Genomic DNA, 15,546 nt, shown 5'->3' with positions numbered 1-15,546 from the left:
TTGCGCTTTATATTAGCCTCTATAATAAGCTATTAGAGGAGAACTTTTTATAACTAGGTTAGATAATTAAATAGCTTACTACTTAATAAGAATTCCTTTTCATAAGTTTAATATCTATATACGTTTAGAGTTATAATACTAAAATAAGTAATACTACTCAATTTATCTATAAATACTAATAAATAGTTAGTATTAATTCTAAGCTTAGTATTATTTAAATTAAAGCTTATTTTTATAGATTATATAGATAGCTATTCTATTTTAATAAGATCTATTTACATATTTAGTTTATAAGGAAGGGTTAGAGAAGCCTTTTCGTCTATATTTTTATTAGCTATATAAATAGTAGTATATTTAGGTTATTAAGCTAGACTATAATTACTTTATTATTAGGTATTCTAAAGGTTAGCTAGTTAACTTAATAGGTTTATAGTTAGAATAGCTTTTTATTAAAAGCTATAGCTAGTATTTTATTAGTTTTAGTTTTTTAGTAGCTATTATTATTTACTAAATATCTATTATTTATTTCCTATAAATAGGTTATAAAGTATTATAAGCTAGAAATATTTATATTATTAACAAAGTTAGTTTCTAATACTTTAGTTTTAATAGCTTTAATACTAACTATATAGAACGTTATAGTTCTATAGTTAGGCTAAGCATCTAGAAAAGGTATTATTTTAGTAGATATTAAACTCTACTTATTAGTTTAAATAAAAAGCTAGAATTTTATTATATAGTTAGAATATATAAATATAGAATATTTAAGCTATTATTATTAGTACTAATAGTAGCTATTATTATTACTATAGATAATAATTTGTAGCTATTTAAATAAAAACACTCTCTTAGTTATTAATTTTCATAAGGGATTATACTAAAGTAGTTATATTTATAGGTTTATTTAGTTAAGTTTAGATTTCTCTACGAAATATTTTGAAAATTATTTTTAGTTAGATATATAAGTCCTTAACTTTAGTATTATAAATATTATAAATTATAGCTTATATAAATAGCTAAAAAGTATATTTTTAAATAAAATATTCAATAATAGGCTTTTATTTATAGAATATTTATAATATATCTAAAAAGTTCTATTCAAAATGTTTTTATAATATTTCTAGTATAAGAGATAATAGTTTAGCTAAAGAATAAGAGTTTTTAATATTATAAGCTTAATTATATACTAAATTAAAATAATACTTAATAAGTATAATAATTAGATTTCTTTTTGTAACTTATTTATTTTAAATAATAGCTAGATATTATAAATAATAATAAAAAACATATATATCTATATGTATTATATATTTAAATTTTAATATATCATTATAATAAGACAGATTTTTAGCTATTAAATTAAAATAACTAATCTATTTAGTTTTAAAAGTTACAATATTTTAATATACTGTATATATTTATACTATTAGAAAATATCTATAGTTATTAGTTTTATTTATACTATTTATATAGTTATAGTATTATTAAGAATAATAAATAGTTAAAATATAGCGTTTTTTATTATATTATTATAGCTTAACTTTAGTGCTAATAAAATAAATATTAATAAGAAGCTATTATAAAGTATAGTTAGATATTAATATTAAGAAGTGAGGTTATTATTTAGGCTAATCTATAGAAACTATTTTATTAATTTTATTAAGCTATTACTAAAGAAGAGAGAGTTAATATTTCTTTAACAAGAAACTTAGAATTAATTTGAAATAATAGTTAAATACTTCTTTTTAGAATATAAATAGAGATAAATAGTAGTTTACTATATAGAAAATATAATAAGTAATTAAATTATATTAGTTAAACTAGAGGTAAATATTACTATAATTCTAATAGAAATAGTTAATAAGTTATAAAGATATATTAGCTATAATAATACTAAAAGCTTATTTATATATAAGCTTTATTATTATTTTAGATGTAGTTATATTAAAAAAGATTTTAAATATAACTAAAATATAGCTTAATTCTCTAAACAATTTAATTTATTTAATAAGATAATCTTTTCAATAGAACTATCTTAATAATTAATATTAATACTAATAACGTTTAAAATATAATTAGGTTATTTTATATTAGCTAGTATAGGTTTTTTTAATATATAGTAATTAAAATAGCTTTAACAAAATTATAGATATTATTAAAAAGTAAATAAAATTAATAATATAAAAATAGTTGATCTAATTATTTTAAGAAGTTATAATATAAAAGAATCTACTTAAGTTCTTAATATAATACAATATTAGGTGCTTTAATATTAATCATAGTAATCCTCTAGATTTTAGCTATAAGAAAAATAGAGAAGGTAAGGAAAATTAGAGTAGAATAGTGAGAAGTAGTAAAAGTTTAATACAATTAATTTCTAATAGTAATATAAAAGCTATAGTAGAAAATTTCATATATAGTAGTAATTTTAGATCAGCTAGTCATATTATTAGATTACTAGCTATATATATAGGCGTAGATATTTAAAGTTACAGTTACTTATTCTTCTATATATCTAGTAGGGTAGTTATTTATAGTGACCTGTTGCTACTATGTAGGGCCTACCTTATGGCATCTAACGTAGATATAATATATATAAAAGACTTACTACTAACTATAGCGCATAAAACACTCGTCTAAATCTTAAGGTGCCTAAAGGCGTGTAAACATCCTAATCTTTACAGTCTTCAGACTTCACTATGACTTCTCTCGCGTTAACGTGAGGAGTCTCGTTTATATTGCTGCACTTCTAAGAAATGTTAACAAAAGAAGCAGGAAAATGCATCCCTGAGACCTATGCAGTAAGTATGCAGCTTATTATTCTTATAATCTCTGTTGCCCTCAGTGCTACTGTTGCAGTATAAAGTTATAGCGGCTGCTATTAAGGCGAATAGCAAGAAAGTAGTGGGTACAGTAAAAGGCGTATTGGGTTTCACCAAAATCGTTACTTAACATCTTTAGTAGTGGTGGTGTGGAGCTGTGGGTCACTTGGCTTGGCAGATTACGCTTGTAGTGAGCAGGTACTCATGGGACAACCGCTAACAGAGTCAGAATTGGCCGCTATCCACTCTGCCCCACTGATAATCCATTTAGGGTCCGCCTTGACCAAACGGTGTCTTGCACCCATTTGTGCTTTCTATCGTTCCGACCGCCTCTTCTTTCACGTTTTGGTTATTATCGTGGGATTTGCAGATCGGTCAGCCCAGTTGGCTTACAGTATTCGAGGTTTCACTTGTCAACGTTCCAGCTAAGCTCTCATCGTCTACATAAATCGTGCTCAAAGCTTATTCGCTTCTTCCGCTTCGGAACCTTGAAGATGATTCGCTTCTTCGCAACTGGAACCTTTTCCCACTCCTCAAGACTCGAAAAGGAGGACCTGGTGTTGGGATGATTGACTCCAAGACGGCGTTGCTGGAGCCCAAGGCAGTCGCGCATCAACTGGATTGCGTCGACCCGCCGGCCCTGGCTTTTCCACGTATGAGCTAGGTTGGCCATGCTCGTCAGCGTGTCGGGATGATCGGCCCCGAGCTTCGTCTTCCTCGTCTCCATCACTTGAACGTCTAGCTTCTCGGCCTCCTCCCACCGGCCCTGGTTCCAAAACGTCGACGCCAGGTTGGCCATGCTCGTCAGCGTGGAGGGATGATCGGCCCCGAGCTTCGTCTTCCTCGTCTCCATCACTTGAACCTCTAGCTTCTCGGCCTCCTCCCACCGGCCCTGGTTCCTGTACGTCGACGCTAGGTTGGCCATGCTCGTCAGCGTGTCGGGATGATCAGCCCCGAGCTTCGTCTTGCTCGTCTCCATCACTTGAACCTCTAGCTTCTCGGCCTCCTCCCACCGGCCCTGGTTCCTGTACGTCGACGCTAGGTTGGCCATGCTCGTCAGCGTGGAGGGATGATCGGCCCCGAGCTTCGTCTTCCTCGTCTCCATCACTTGAACGTCTAGCTTCTCGGCCTCCTCCCACCGGCCCTGGTTCCAAAACGTCGACGCCAGGTTGGCCATGCTCGTCAGCGTGGAGGGATGATCGGCCCCGAGCTTCGTCTTCCTCGTCTCCATCACTTGAACCTCTAGCTTCTCGGCCTCCTCCCACCGGCCCTGGTTCCTGTACGTCGACGCTAGGTTGGCCATGCTCGTCAGCGTGGAGGGATGATCGGCCCCGAGCTTCGTCTTCCTCGTCTCCATCACTTGAACGTCTAGCTTCTCGGCCTCCTCCCACCGGCCCTGGTTCCTGTACGTCGACGCCAGGTTGGCCATGCTCGTCAGCGTGGAGGGATGATCGGCCCCGAGCTTCGTCTTGCTCGTCTCCATCACTTGAACGTCTAGCTTCTCGGCCTCCTCCCACCGGCCCTGGTTCCTGTACGTCGACGCCAGGTTGGCCATGCTCGTCAGCGTGGAGGGATGATCGGCCCCGAGCTTCGTCTTCCTCGTCTCCATCACTTGAACGTCTAGCTTCTCGGCCTCCTCCCATCGGCCCTGGTTCCAAAACGTCGACGCCAGGTTGGCCATGCTCGTCAGCGTGTCGGGATGATCGGCCCCGAGCTTCGTCTTCCTCGTCTCCATCACTTGAACCTCTAGCTTCTCGGCCTCCTCCCACCGGCCCTGGTTCCAAAACGTCGACGCCAGGTTGGCCATGCTCGTCAGCGTGTCGGGATGATCGGCCCCGAGCTTCGTCTTCCTCGTCTCCATCACTTGAACCTCTAGCTTCTCGGCCTCCTCCCACCGGCCCTGGTTCCTGTACGTCGACGCCAGGTTGGCCATGCTCGTCAGCGTGTCGGGATGATCAGCCCCGAGCTTCGTCTTGCTCGTCTCCATCACTTGAACCTCTAGCTGCTCGGCCTCCTCCCACCGGCCCTGGTTCCAAAACGTCGACGCCAGGTTGGCCATGCTCGTTAGCGTAGAGGGATGCCCCTGAGCTAGACTTTCTGTTCGAATTCTAACAGCCTGAAGTACAGCAGTCTCGGCCCTGTAATAGTCGCCTAGCATGAGTAAGTAGCGTGAAATGTTCGTCACTAACTCGCTCCATTCTAACCGGTCGCTTTCTTCTGCCGGCTCTTCGTTCAGTAGTTGCTCCACATGGGGCATTAAAGCTTGACACTTCTCCCACGTTTCGTAGACACCCGATGGAAAGTGATGTGAGGCGGACCGGAGGAAGAGTCTCTTCCATCGCTTTGGGCAACCAAATTCCGAAATCCAGACCTGTGTACAAAATTGTACCAGCGAGTGCATCTCACAGAACCCTGATGTGACTGTCTTTGTGATGAGGGAGTAGCCCTGGAGCACATCCAAGTCGTCCTCCAAGTCACCGTCGTCGTTGTCGTCGTTGTCGTTGTCGTTGTCGTCGTCGTCGCTCTCGTTATCACCTACTAAGCCACTGTTATAGGTGCGTAGCATATACTCGGGAATGTTTTGTGCGTGGAAGTAGCTCATCAGCGACAGAAGTTTAGCCGCCCGGGGCTGCTCCCGTTTGATCTGCTCAAACGTCAACTGCCACGTCAGAACGACGGAGTTCGATACACCGTCGTATCGCCGGATATCCCCTGTGTCACTACGCAGCAGAGTGCCCTTCCGCTTTTCACTCTTTTGGAGTTCGTCCAAGTATGATTGGATGGTCGCCCGGCTTCTTTTATGGATGTACGCCGCTGCTTGGTTGACGGCGAGCGGGATGCAACCCAGGGTGTGGACCAGGCGCAAGGCGGCGACCTCGTCGACATCTTGGTCAAGTTTATTTTGGAGAAGCTGAAAGGCCTGCGCTTCCTCCATTGTTGGGACTCTGAAAATCATCTTGCCGTTACCCGTTAGCTTCTCTGCGGCGTCCCAGCTGCGCGATGTTACCAGGATCTTGCCATTATCCGTCTTCGGGATATACGATGCTATCGGTATCGACGCATCCGTTTGACTATTAATCTTGGAGAATAACATCTCGATATCGTCGGCATTGTCGACAATCATCAGCCACGGGCTCACGTTCTCCTTCTGCAGCCAGTCACGGAGCAGCGCTAAGACATTGACCCCAGGGTCGTGGCGACGGGGGAGCGCTAGGACTTCTGCGATGGAACGGTATGAGTCTTCGAATGTCGCTTTCGTGCTGGCGTTGACCCAGAAAATGCTGGTGTTGGGGGAGGTGACGCGGACTTGATGAGCGAATTGGACGGCTACCTGGGACTTGCTATGGTTTTGTCAGTACAGACCTCGAATAGCACCTGGTGCGATATACCCAAACCCGCCAAGACCCACGAGAGCAAAGCGCCTCTCAGATTCAGCGTATCGCGTTTCGGTCCATGCCCAGATATCGGGCCTATTCACGAAATTGGGGTCGGGAGGGAACGGTACGACAAAATGAGGATTGCGGGCAATGGACAGATCCTCGGCTTTGCCGAACTTGAGATCCTGTACACCTTGTTGTAGGCCGAAAAGAAGGATCCTAAAGAAGTCAGGCTGTGGCTCTATTGTGCAGGAGAGGATTTGCTCGCACGTGTGGTCAGAGTGCATAGTCTCGACTGCTATTTTCGTTTCATCCGCCGTCTGCTTCAAGCCGTGCAGACCTTCCTGAACTAATAAATATTAGATGGTATTAGATGAACTATATGTGCAATACTAACTGGTATTAAGAACTTCGCGGATAGGCTTCTCTACCTCGACACTGTTTAGCGGAATATGGAGTAAAAGATCTTTTGCGTACGCCGCCGCCACCATGGCCGCGAAGCCTTGCCACTCCTTGTTCTTATGCGAGTCGGAGTAGTCGCATATTCCCCGGATGACCAGGCACGGAAAGTGGTTCATCAAGCCGGCGGCTTCCATCTCAAAGCAGAGGACGCCCTTTTCCACCGAAAGTTGGTCTCGTATCTCGGCATTCTTCATCACCTGGTTTGCAGAAGCAATGAGTCCGTAGTGAATGGCAGGGTTGTCTTCATCTTCGCTCCGCTTGTGTCGAGACACTACATTGGCGGTGTTGGCTTCACATGCTTGGGAGCAAGCTGCATCAGAGTTGAGTGGGTGGATGAAATCGGATTTGTAGAGCTGATCGGTACTTGCATCCGGGCGTGAGTGTGTCTTTTGGAGTCGTTTCCATGGAATCAAGGCCTTTTGCACCTTGGACTCGAGTTCAGGCCCCTGCATCATGTACTCGGTCTCGAGTCCGGAAACTGCGTTCAATAGGGCTGGTGGCGGTTGGTTCAAGCTCCCGGTTTCAACGAACCCTTGATTTTGCATCATTTTGCCATAGTCGTACTGTACGACGCCGCCTTTTCCAGCATCGCGACTTCCAATAACTATGTCACCGAGGCGTATATCGTTTTGTTGACTTGGCGCGCCACCTCCAACACCGACCATCAATCCGATGCGGACGTTGGGAAAGCTGTGGACCAGGTCTTTCGCCACTGTAGCGGCAGCTGCGATTCCGTACTCCCTCTTGGGCATAACTGCAATGACAACGTTATGCTTCCCCATTGTCCCGAGAGTATAAGTGTTGCAATCATTCCGTTGAACCGCTTTAGGGGCGGGATGTTGTTCATCAAGAAAGGTGCGGGCAGCGGCCAACTCTGTGGGAAGGGCACAGATCCAGCCAACAGTGTAGGCATGGGGATCAGACATGGCTGGATCTTGTTCACCTAATTGAAAATACGCGGATTCTTAGGTGAGAAAGGTAATGGAGACATGAAAGATGAGGCGTCAAGGTAAATCGGACAGACAGGCATGGCGGGTGTCCTCATTTTATTCGCTGGACATAAGATCAGGCTGGCGCTGGTCACACCCGGATGCGACCGAGGGATTTGGGGCATGCAGCGGGTTGGGCCAGGGGATTGGTGAAGAGCTTACGGTCGCTTGGTCAGTGACTCTCGAATAAATCATGAGAACCAACCGGGGCGCCCCTTTGATATGTAGGCTTACGGCGGTGCATGTCGGCGCAGGGCATGACGAGGTTGTTGATTGGTGAGTCAAGGGCGATTATACGTAGTGTAGGGGCAGAAGTGGATTCAAAGCGGCCTGCCCCTCGAGAATGGCGATGCTGGAAAGACGGATTAGAGGCAAGGTCAGCTTTTGCCCTGTGCGTCGGCATCATCTCCATAGTGCTTCACTGGGCCGTCTCGTTCATCCCATCGGTTTTCTGACGATCAGAGTAACCTTGTTTTGACAGAGCGGAGCGTACAAGGGTATGGTTAAAGGTGGCGTGTCGGATGGTCTTGGTGACCAGGCTCCCATCAACAAGCATGGCGACCCGCAGAAACCCGTGGAAACCCATGGAGACTTTTCAGAAGGGGCCACGTGTTTTCCCCCGCAGCCACCGGCGAGCGACGATGCAATGTAGCAACCATCCCGCCTCAACCTAGCTCAATCCATTCACAAGGCACGCCATCATGGAAGGCTTGACTTTTGACTGGCTCGACGAGGACTGTGCTATCAGTTATGAGACCCCCGAATTTCCGACATCCGACAGTCCCAGAGATGGACCGACCGCTGAACCCAGCTTGACCCCCGAACGTGCCGGCTCCGTTCCCGAACCGACCGATCAGCCAAGTGGTGATCGTGCGCTACCTCTTCTCCGACTGAGTGATTGGAACAGCACCAAATAGTACGATAAAAACAACCCTAAGTGCATTCACTACGATTTTCGGTGGAAGGTCTCCCAACGTGAGAAGATCCGAGCAAGGCAAGCTTGTTCAGATACAGACCTCGATCTAGTCCTGGCCCCAAGCGATTTCTGGACGATCGACTTTGAGCCACGGCTTGCAACGCTGTTGAAAGATGAGAATAAGTTCCCAGGAGATACGTACAGGTGTGAAGAAACGATTGTCGACATATCCATCGAGCGAAGCCGTCAGCGCGGCCTGAAAAAACGATTCACGGGCCTTGAGATTGATTGGGATATGCTCGACAGCCATGTGGAAGGCCTTGGCGCCTTGTTCAGCAAGAGGAGGAAGATTACCTTTGGCATTGAGTTTGTTTACAAGGAAGTCACGAGCGACCCTACGGCGACCAAGGGCAAGAAGAAAGGGCAGAGCGCTACTGAGGCTCAAAAGCTACAGAGAGCTGCCGATGCCGGTCTTTGGACCCGAGTGTACAAGCATCATCGCTGCCGAGGCAAATACTGCAAGCAGGGACCGCACTGCTGGCTTGACGAACGAGGAAACCACCATAGGTTGCTGCCGAGGCACTTGGAAGAGATTTTCCACCACATCAAAGGGGGTATGAAGGAAGGGGAGAAAGAGGAGGAGGCTGACATCGACATCGAGATTCCATCCAAAATCCTTGGGGACATACTGAACGATAGCCGCAAGCGGAAGGCAGAGGACTCCGTTGACTGTCGTGGCTGTAAAGCCCATGCGTCGTCTAACGGCCGGCTTCGCGATACGGGCGAGACGAGTTTCGTTGAAAACTCTGGGGAGGTTGAGGGTGACAGGATGGACAGACTCGAGGAGTATTGCAACTGGTCTCTGCAACAAGTCAAGAGCGACAAGTGGAGAGAAGCTCTGCAGGCCGCGAATCAGTTCGCGATGGATCAGTTTCTTGAACTGAACTCGATTCTGAAGCACCCAAAGGTGGCTGCTGATTTGATGGTGAAGGGCGGAGTGAAGCCGGGCATTGCACTGCAGTTCGTGAGCAACATCAACAAGTTCCGACAGGAAACGAAGTAGCCTTAAAGTAGGAGAGATTCCCTGGGTTTGGCCTCTTTTTAACTGTTATACATGAATTTGTTCAGGTGGATGCGTGATAGATATCCCCGCATGATGAAAGTGACGCTCAGCAACGCCGGCGTCGTCACCCACCACGTCGACGCACCACTCTAGAAACATCTTAAACTCTCTGGCAATGAAGTCTTCATTCTCATGCCACTTTTTCTTGATGAACCTTTTGAGGACTCCGAAATGCTCCTCGATGGGGTTGAAGTCGGGCGAGTACGGTGAAAGGAATTCCAGTATTACCCCTGCATCTCGACACATTTGCACGAGCTTCTCTGAATGATGCTACGAAGCGTTGTCCATAACGATGACGGATTTCGGCTCTGGATACCTACCGCAGTGATGCAGCAGCTGAGCTATAAAGTCCTCAAACAAATCACTGTCTGTTGATCCTTGGTATACAGTAAAAGGCGTAATGGGTTTCGCGGAATTTCATACACAACATGTTTAGTAGTGGTGTGGGGCCGTAGCTTGTGTGGCTTAGCAGCTCACCCTCGTAGCCGGCAAGTACTCACAGCGCACGCGTTAACAGAGCCAGAAATGGGCACAGCCAGAATTGGACGCAGCAAATAATGATTACAGCCAGACACGGCTTACTTGTTGACTGCAGGGTCCCTGCCTGACCAAGAATCGCTGGACGCCCATCTCCTCTGCCAGGCTTGAGTCCCATCGCTCTTCCTTCTCTCTCCTCAATTGAAGATGGCGCCGGTTCGGTATCAGCTGTCACCATGGCGCCGCAACTGGATGCCGCAGAGCGGTCCCCGTTCACGATTCTACGACGCAAGGGTTCGACAACGGGCTGATTGCCTCCCTTATGCTCCCTACGCGCCGTTCAGAAAACGCGCCTCGAGAAAGACGATCCGCTGCATCGCACGACGACGGGCTGACAGCCTGATCTCAGTCTTGGGAGTGGATGACGCGCCAATCCATCCAACACCAACCCCGCTTCCGCTCAATTGTGAGTGGCAGGCGTTCCGCTTCCTCTTCCACTTGGCACCACCGCGCGCCAATAACAACATCGCCATGCCCTGCACCAACAAGGCGTTGCTGCACCGCTGCAGACATACATATCATGGCATGTCTCAATTGGTTCTCGCGCTTCATCCAAGAGGCATGGTCAGCATGCTCTTCGCCAATCAATCGGTAGAGCAGCCCCCGTGCACCCCGCTCCGATCTAGCTGACTGCTGCCAGCCTGATCTTGGGTCCAACAAATAGACGAGGACACCCGCCATGCTCCATCGCCTTTCTCTCCCCATCTCAATCGACTCTCTTTTTACGAGCAGCCGCGTGTCTTCTACCGAACATGCCTAATCTCCAATCCTACACTGTCGGCTGGATATGCGCTATTCCCACCGAGTTGGCTGCCGCCCGCACCTTTCTCGATGAAAAACATGCCACCCCTGAAGCGGTCTCACGGAATGACAACAACAGTTACACTCTCGGAACGATTGGAAAGCACAACATTGTCATTGCTGTTATGCCTAAGAGAGAGTATGGTATTGCTGCTGCCGCTACCGTGGCGAGAGACATGGTCCACAGCTTCCCTAATATCCGTATTGGATTGATGGTTGGTGTTGGAGGCGGCGCCCCAAGCAAACAACACGACGTACGCCTCGGCGATGTGGTTGTCGGAAGTCGTGATGGTGGAAAAGGCGGCGTCATTCAGTATGACTACGGCAAGATGATGCAGAATCAGGCCTTCGTTGAAACCGGGAGCTTAAACCAACCGCCACCAGCCTTGCTAAACGCCGTTGCCGCACTCGAGACCGAGTATATGATGCAGGGCCCTGAACTCGACTCCAAGGTCGAAAAGGCCTTGACTCCATGGAAACGACTTCAGAAAACACACTCACGCCCGCCTGCAAGTGCCGATCGGCTCTACACACCAGACTTCGCCCACCCGCTCGAGTCTTCTGCACCTTGCTCTCAGACATGCCCCGCAAACACCGCCAATATCATTTCTCGAGACGAACGGGGTGAACACGAAGACAGCCCTACTATCCATTATGGACTAATTGCTTCCGCAAACCAGGTGATGAAGAATGCCAAGATACGAGACAAACTTTCGGCGGAAAAGGGCGTCTTATGCTTTGAGATGGAAGCAGCCGGCCTGATGAACCACTTCCCGTGCTTGGTTATCCGCGGTATATGCGATTACTCTGACTCGCACAAAAACAAGGAGTGGCAAGGCTTCGCGGCTATGACGGCTGCAGCATACGCGAAGGATCTTCTACTTCAGATTGCGCCAACCAGTGTCGAAGCTGAGAAGCCAATTAGCGAAGTACTTGGTTCTAGTTAGTATTCTACACGCAATTTACCTAGTACCGTCTAATATAGAATAGTTCATAAAGATGTACAGCGGTTGAACCAGACGACAAATGAGACAAAGATGGCAGTTGAGACAGTGCATTCTGAGCAAAGGTACGAGCAAGCTGCCCACCTACCTAAACAAACTCCATTCTGAGTTTTTCAGGGTTTTCTATGTCGACCTTCAACAAGGTATACAAGATCTCAAGCTCAGCAAAGTTGAAGACCTTTCTATTGCCCGCAATCCTCATTTCGTTGTACCGTTTCCTTCCGATCCCCATTTCGTGAGCCGGTCCGACATCTGGACATGGATTGAAAAGCAATATGCTGGGCCTGAAAGCCGCTTCGCTCTTGTGGGCATGGGCGGATTTGGGTACGTTGTAACAGCTGCATTAAAAGGTCTCTACTAACAAGGCGACAGCAAATCCCAGATGGCCATCCAATTCGCTCACCACCTCCACGCTACCTCACCCAAAACCAGCGTCTTCTGGGTCCACGGAAGCACGAAGGCGACATTCGAAGAGTCCTATCGCTCTATAGCAGAAGTGCTAGCGCTGCCCCGTCGCCACGACTCTGACGCCAATGTCCTACTACTGGTCCGCGACTGGCTACAAAGAGAGGATGTAAGCCCGTGGCTGATGATTGTCGACAATGCAGATGATGTCAAGATGCTAATCTCCAAGAATACTGATGAAACGTATCTATCGTATCTACCTAAGAGAGAAAACGGCAAGATCCTGATCACGTCGCGCAGCTGGGACGCCGCGGACGAGTTGACTGGTAACGTCAAGATGATTTTCAGGGTCCCAACAATGGAGGAAGCACAGGCACTACAACTCTTTCAAAAGAAAAGTGGCCGAGATGATAACGAGGCTGCTGTGTTGCGCCTGATCGACACCCTCGACTATGTTCCGCTCGCCATCAACCAAGCAGCCGCGTACATATACACACGAAGTCCTCGGGTGACCGTTGAGTCGTATTTGGAGGAATTCCGCAACAGCGAAAACCGAAAAGACTTACTGCTTCGCCTCAATACAGGAGACAATCGACGTTACGCAGGCGTGTCCAATTCCGTTGTAGTGACGTGGCAGTTAACGTTTGAACAAATCAAACGGGAGCAGCCGCGGGCGGCGAACCTTCTTTCACTGATGAGCTTTTTCCAAGCACAAAATATCCCAGAGTATATGTTGCACAACTATAACAGCGGCAACACAGATTCTAAAGAGGCCAATGATAGGCATGGGGAAACCAGCGGTGTCGACTTCGAGGATGACCTGGACGTGCTCCGGGGCTACTCACTCGTTACCATGACAGCAACGCCGGGTGTCTTAGAGATGCACTCGCTAGTGCAATTTTGCACCAAACTTTGGATCTCAAAATTTGGTTCTGCTGACCAATGGAAGACGCTCTTTCTTCAATCAGCCTCACGACACTTTCCATCAGGCGTATTTGAAACGTGGCAGCAGTGTCAAACGCTGATGCCCCATATGCAGCCTTTATTGGACAAACCGCCGTCAGAAGAACGCAACCGCCTGGAATGGAGCAAGTTACTAACGAATGTGTCGTGGTACTTGGTGATGCTTGGCAACTATTCTAGGGCAGAGGTTTTAGTACAAGACGCTATTAGGATCAGGACGGAAAGACTAGGAGAGGAGGATCCCTTGACGCTGACGAGCATGGCCAACCTGGCGTCGACGTACAGCAACCAAGGCCGATGGAAGGAGGCCGAGGAGCTGGAGGTGAGGGTGATGGAGATGAGGAAGAGGGTGCTTGGAGAGGAGCATCCCTCAACGCTGATAAGCATGGGCAACCTGGCGTTGACGTTTTGGAACCAAGGCCGATGGAAGGAGGCCGAGGAGCTGGAGGTGCGGGTGATGGAGACGAGGAAGAGGGTGCTTGGAGAGGAGCATCCCGACACGCTGACGAGCATGTACAACCTGGCTGATACTTGGAAATCTCAGAATCGGTGGAAAGATGCGATTCAGCTTCTGCAGCATTGTGTTCGCCTCAGAGGGAACGTTCTTGGTATGGATCACCCAGATACTATATTTGCCGTATCAGCCCTGTCGAACTGGGAACTAGAGTTCAGGGAAACTAGTCATAAGTTTCTATAATACCCCTAGAGAATAGATGCTTCTGAATAGTTAGAGAGATGTTATGAATACGGCGCTAGTGCTCTGTAGACAGATCATAACTTTTGCTATCGCAATTCATCATCCTGCGTCTATCGAGCAGGGATGCGACTTCTTCTACATAGCTGGTTACTGGAACTTATCGTTGTCGAAATCGTCCTCATAGTGTTGACAGCCCGCCAATCTATACTATAACACCTTCATAAACTATTAGGTTAAGCTTATTATACCGTCATATACTGGGCATGGAAAACTACGTCAAGACGCGGTGATTGCGGAACTGCGGTCGTTACAACGCCATTTTTGGTTGAGTGGAAGAGAGAAAGATGGGACGAGGTTCAGGCCGGGGAAGGGCGGACCAACAGCTGTTCGACTAGCTCGTTCCCTAACATCTTACTGGTAAACCAGTTCTGGCTGCGTTCTTCTGGCCTCGTTCCATTTCCTGCCTATTCCTGGCTGTGTCCATTTCTGGCTGTGTCCATTTCTGGCTGTGTCCATTTCTGGCTGTGTCCAGTTCTGGCTGTGTCCATTTCTGGCTCGCTCGGATTCTGCCTCTGTTAACACCTGCGCTGTGAGTACTTGCTCGCTACGGGCGTCAGCTGCTAAGCCACATGAGCTATGGCTCCACACCACCACCACTAAACATGTTATGTAGGCAATCCCGCGAAACCCATTACGCCTTTTACTGTACTCGCCTCAGCACGATGCCATCTTGTGCGTATGCTGGAAGGATATGCCATCGTTTCCCTCGACCAAACTTCGTCGTCTCTACTGGGGAAGACCCTTTTGGAGACCACCGCCAACGCCGGTATCCCGCCCGCCTGTCACAGCCAGACTCGTCAACAAAGACAAGCTGATAAGACTGATACTGCGATATGCGGTGTAGGTAGTGGTCTCGAAGGTCGTCATCCCGCTGTTGTGCGATGCGGCGGATAGTCTTTCTCGTCCACCCGATTGATCGCAAGGTCCGACCGATGGATCGCTCCGATAATCTCGTCGCAAAGTGGCGATAAAGGAAGTCCGCCATCTCGCACCGGTACATATACGGCTGTTTGATTAGTCTATCACAAAGGGCCTTCTGCATACGTGTTGTCATGCGGCTGCGACGGCCGACACGAGCTGGTTTTCGGGTGGGCATCTCAGAATCTGGTCTTTCGAGACGCATCTTCTGAACGGTATGTTTAGAGCATGAAGCTTTTGAAGCAATAAGCTGATTCTCGAATCCTTGCGCTAGTAAAGTCTTGATCAGGGAACGCTGTGCGGCATCGAGTTGCGGCGCCATAACAATATCTGATGCCAGAGCGTCGTCTCGACTCAGGAATAAGAAGGGAGAACGATGGGACGACAGCCAGCGGAGCAAACATGGGCACCCGGCAGTTTTTAGACGGGCTGGGTCCATGACAGCTTACTGGTAAGCCAATTTTGGCTGCGT

The 15,546-nt window shown here is 46.9% G+C and overlaps 3 protein-coding genes across 3 annotated transcripts; 1 reads left to right on the top strand and 2 right to left on the bottom strand.

The window, feature by feature from the left end:
* Nucleotides 1-3,255: 3,255 nt before the first annotated feature.
* On the bottom strand, nt 3,256-7,587 carry Klc-2 (Kinesin light chain; the record flags this gene model as incomplete). Its single annotated transcript, XM_037317700.1, has 4 exons — nt 3,256-6,163; nt 6,212-6,418; nt 6,470-6,548; nt 6,597-7,587. 4 exons carry the CDS (start codon nt 7,585-7,587, stop codon nt 3,256-3,258), a joined length of 4,185 nt encoding a protein of 1,394 aa, XP_037183505.1.
* A 3,391-nt stretch (nt 7,588-10,978) lies between these two features.
* Nucleotides 10,979-14,096, top strand: Klc-1 (Kinesin light chain; the record flags this gene model as incomplete). The annotated part of the gene is made up of 4 exons (XM_037317699.1): nt 10,979-11,969; nt 12,018-12,096; nt 12,149-12,355; nt 12,404-14,096. The coding sequence occupies 4 exons, from the start codon at nt 10,979-10,981 to the stop codon at nt 14,094-14,096; spliced, it is 2,970 nt and encodes a 989-aa protein (XP_037183502.1).
* Nucleotides 14,097-14,796: 700 nt separating this feature from the next.
* Nucleotides 14,797-15,396, bottom strand: CGCA056_v002440 (uncharacterized protein; the record flags this gene model as incomplete). The annotated part of the gene is made up of 1 exon (XM_037317698.1): nt 14,797-15,396. One exon carries the CDS (start codon nt 15,394-15,396, stop codon nt 14,797-14,799), a length of 600 nt encoding a protein of 199 aa, XP_037183503.1.
* Nucleotides 15,397-15,546: the final 150 nt, after the last annotated feature.

The sequence above is a fragment of the Colletotrichum aenigma genome, assembly GCF_013390185.1.
Source record: "Colletotrichum aenigma strain Cg56 chromosome Unknown KSG_Cg56_contig02, whole genome shotgun sequence".
Lineage (NCBI taxonomy): Eukaryota > Fungi > Ascomycota > Sordariomycetes > Glomerellales > Glomerellaceae > Colletotrichum > Colletotrichum aenigma.
Note: the sequence above shows the minus strand (reverse complement) of the source record. Positions and strands in the feature narration are given on the sequence as shown.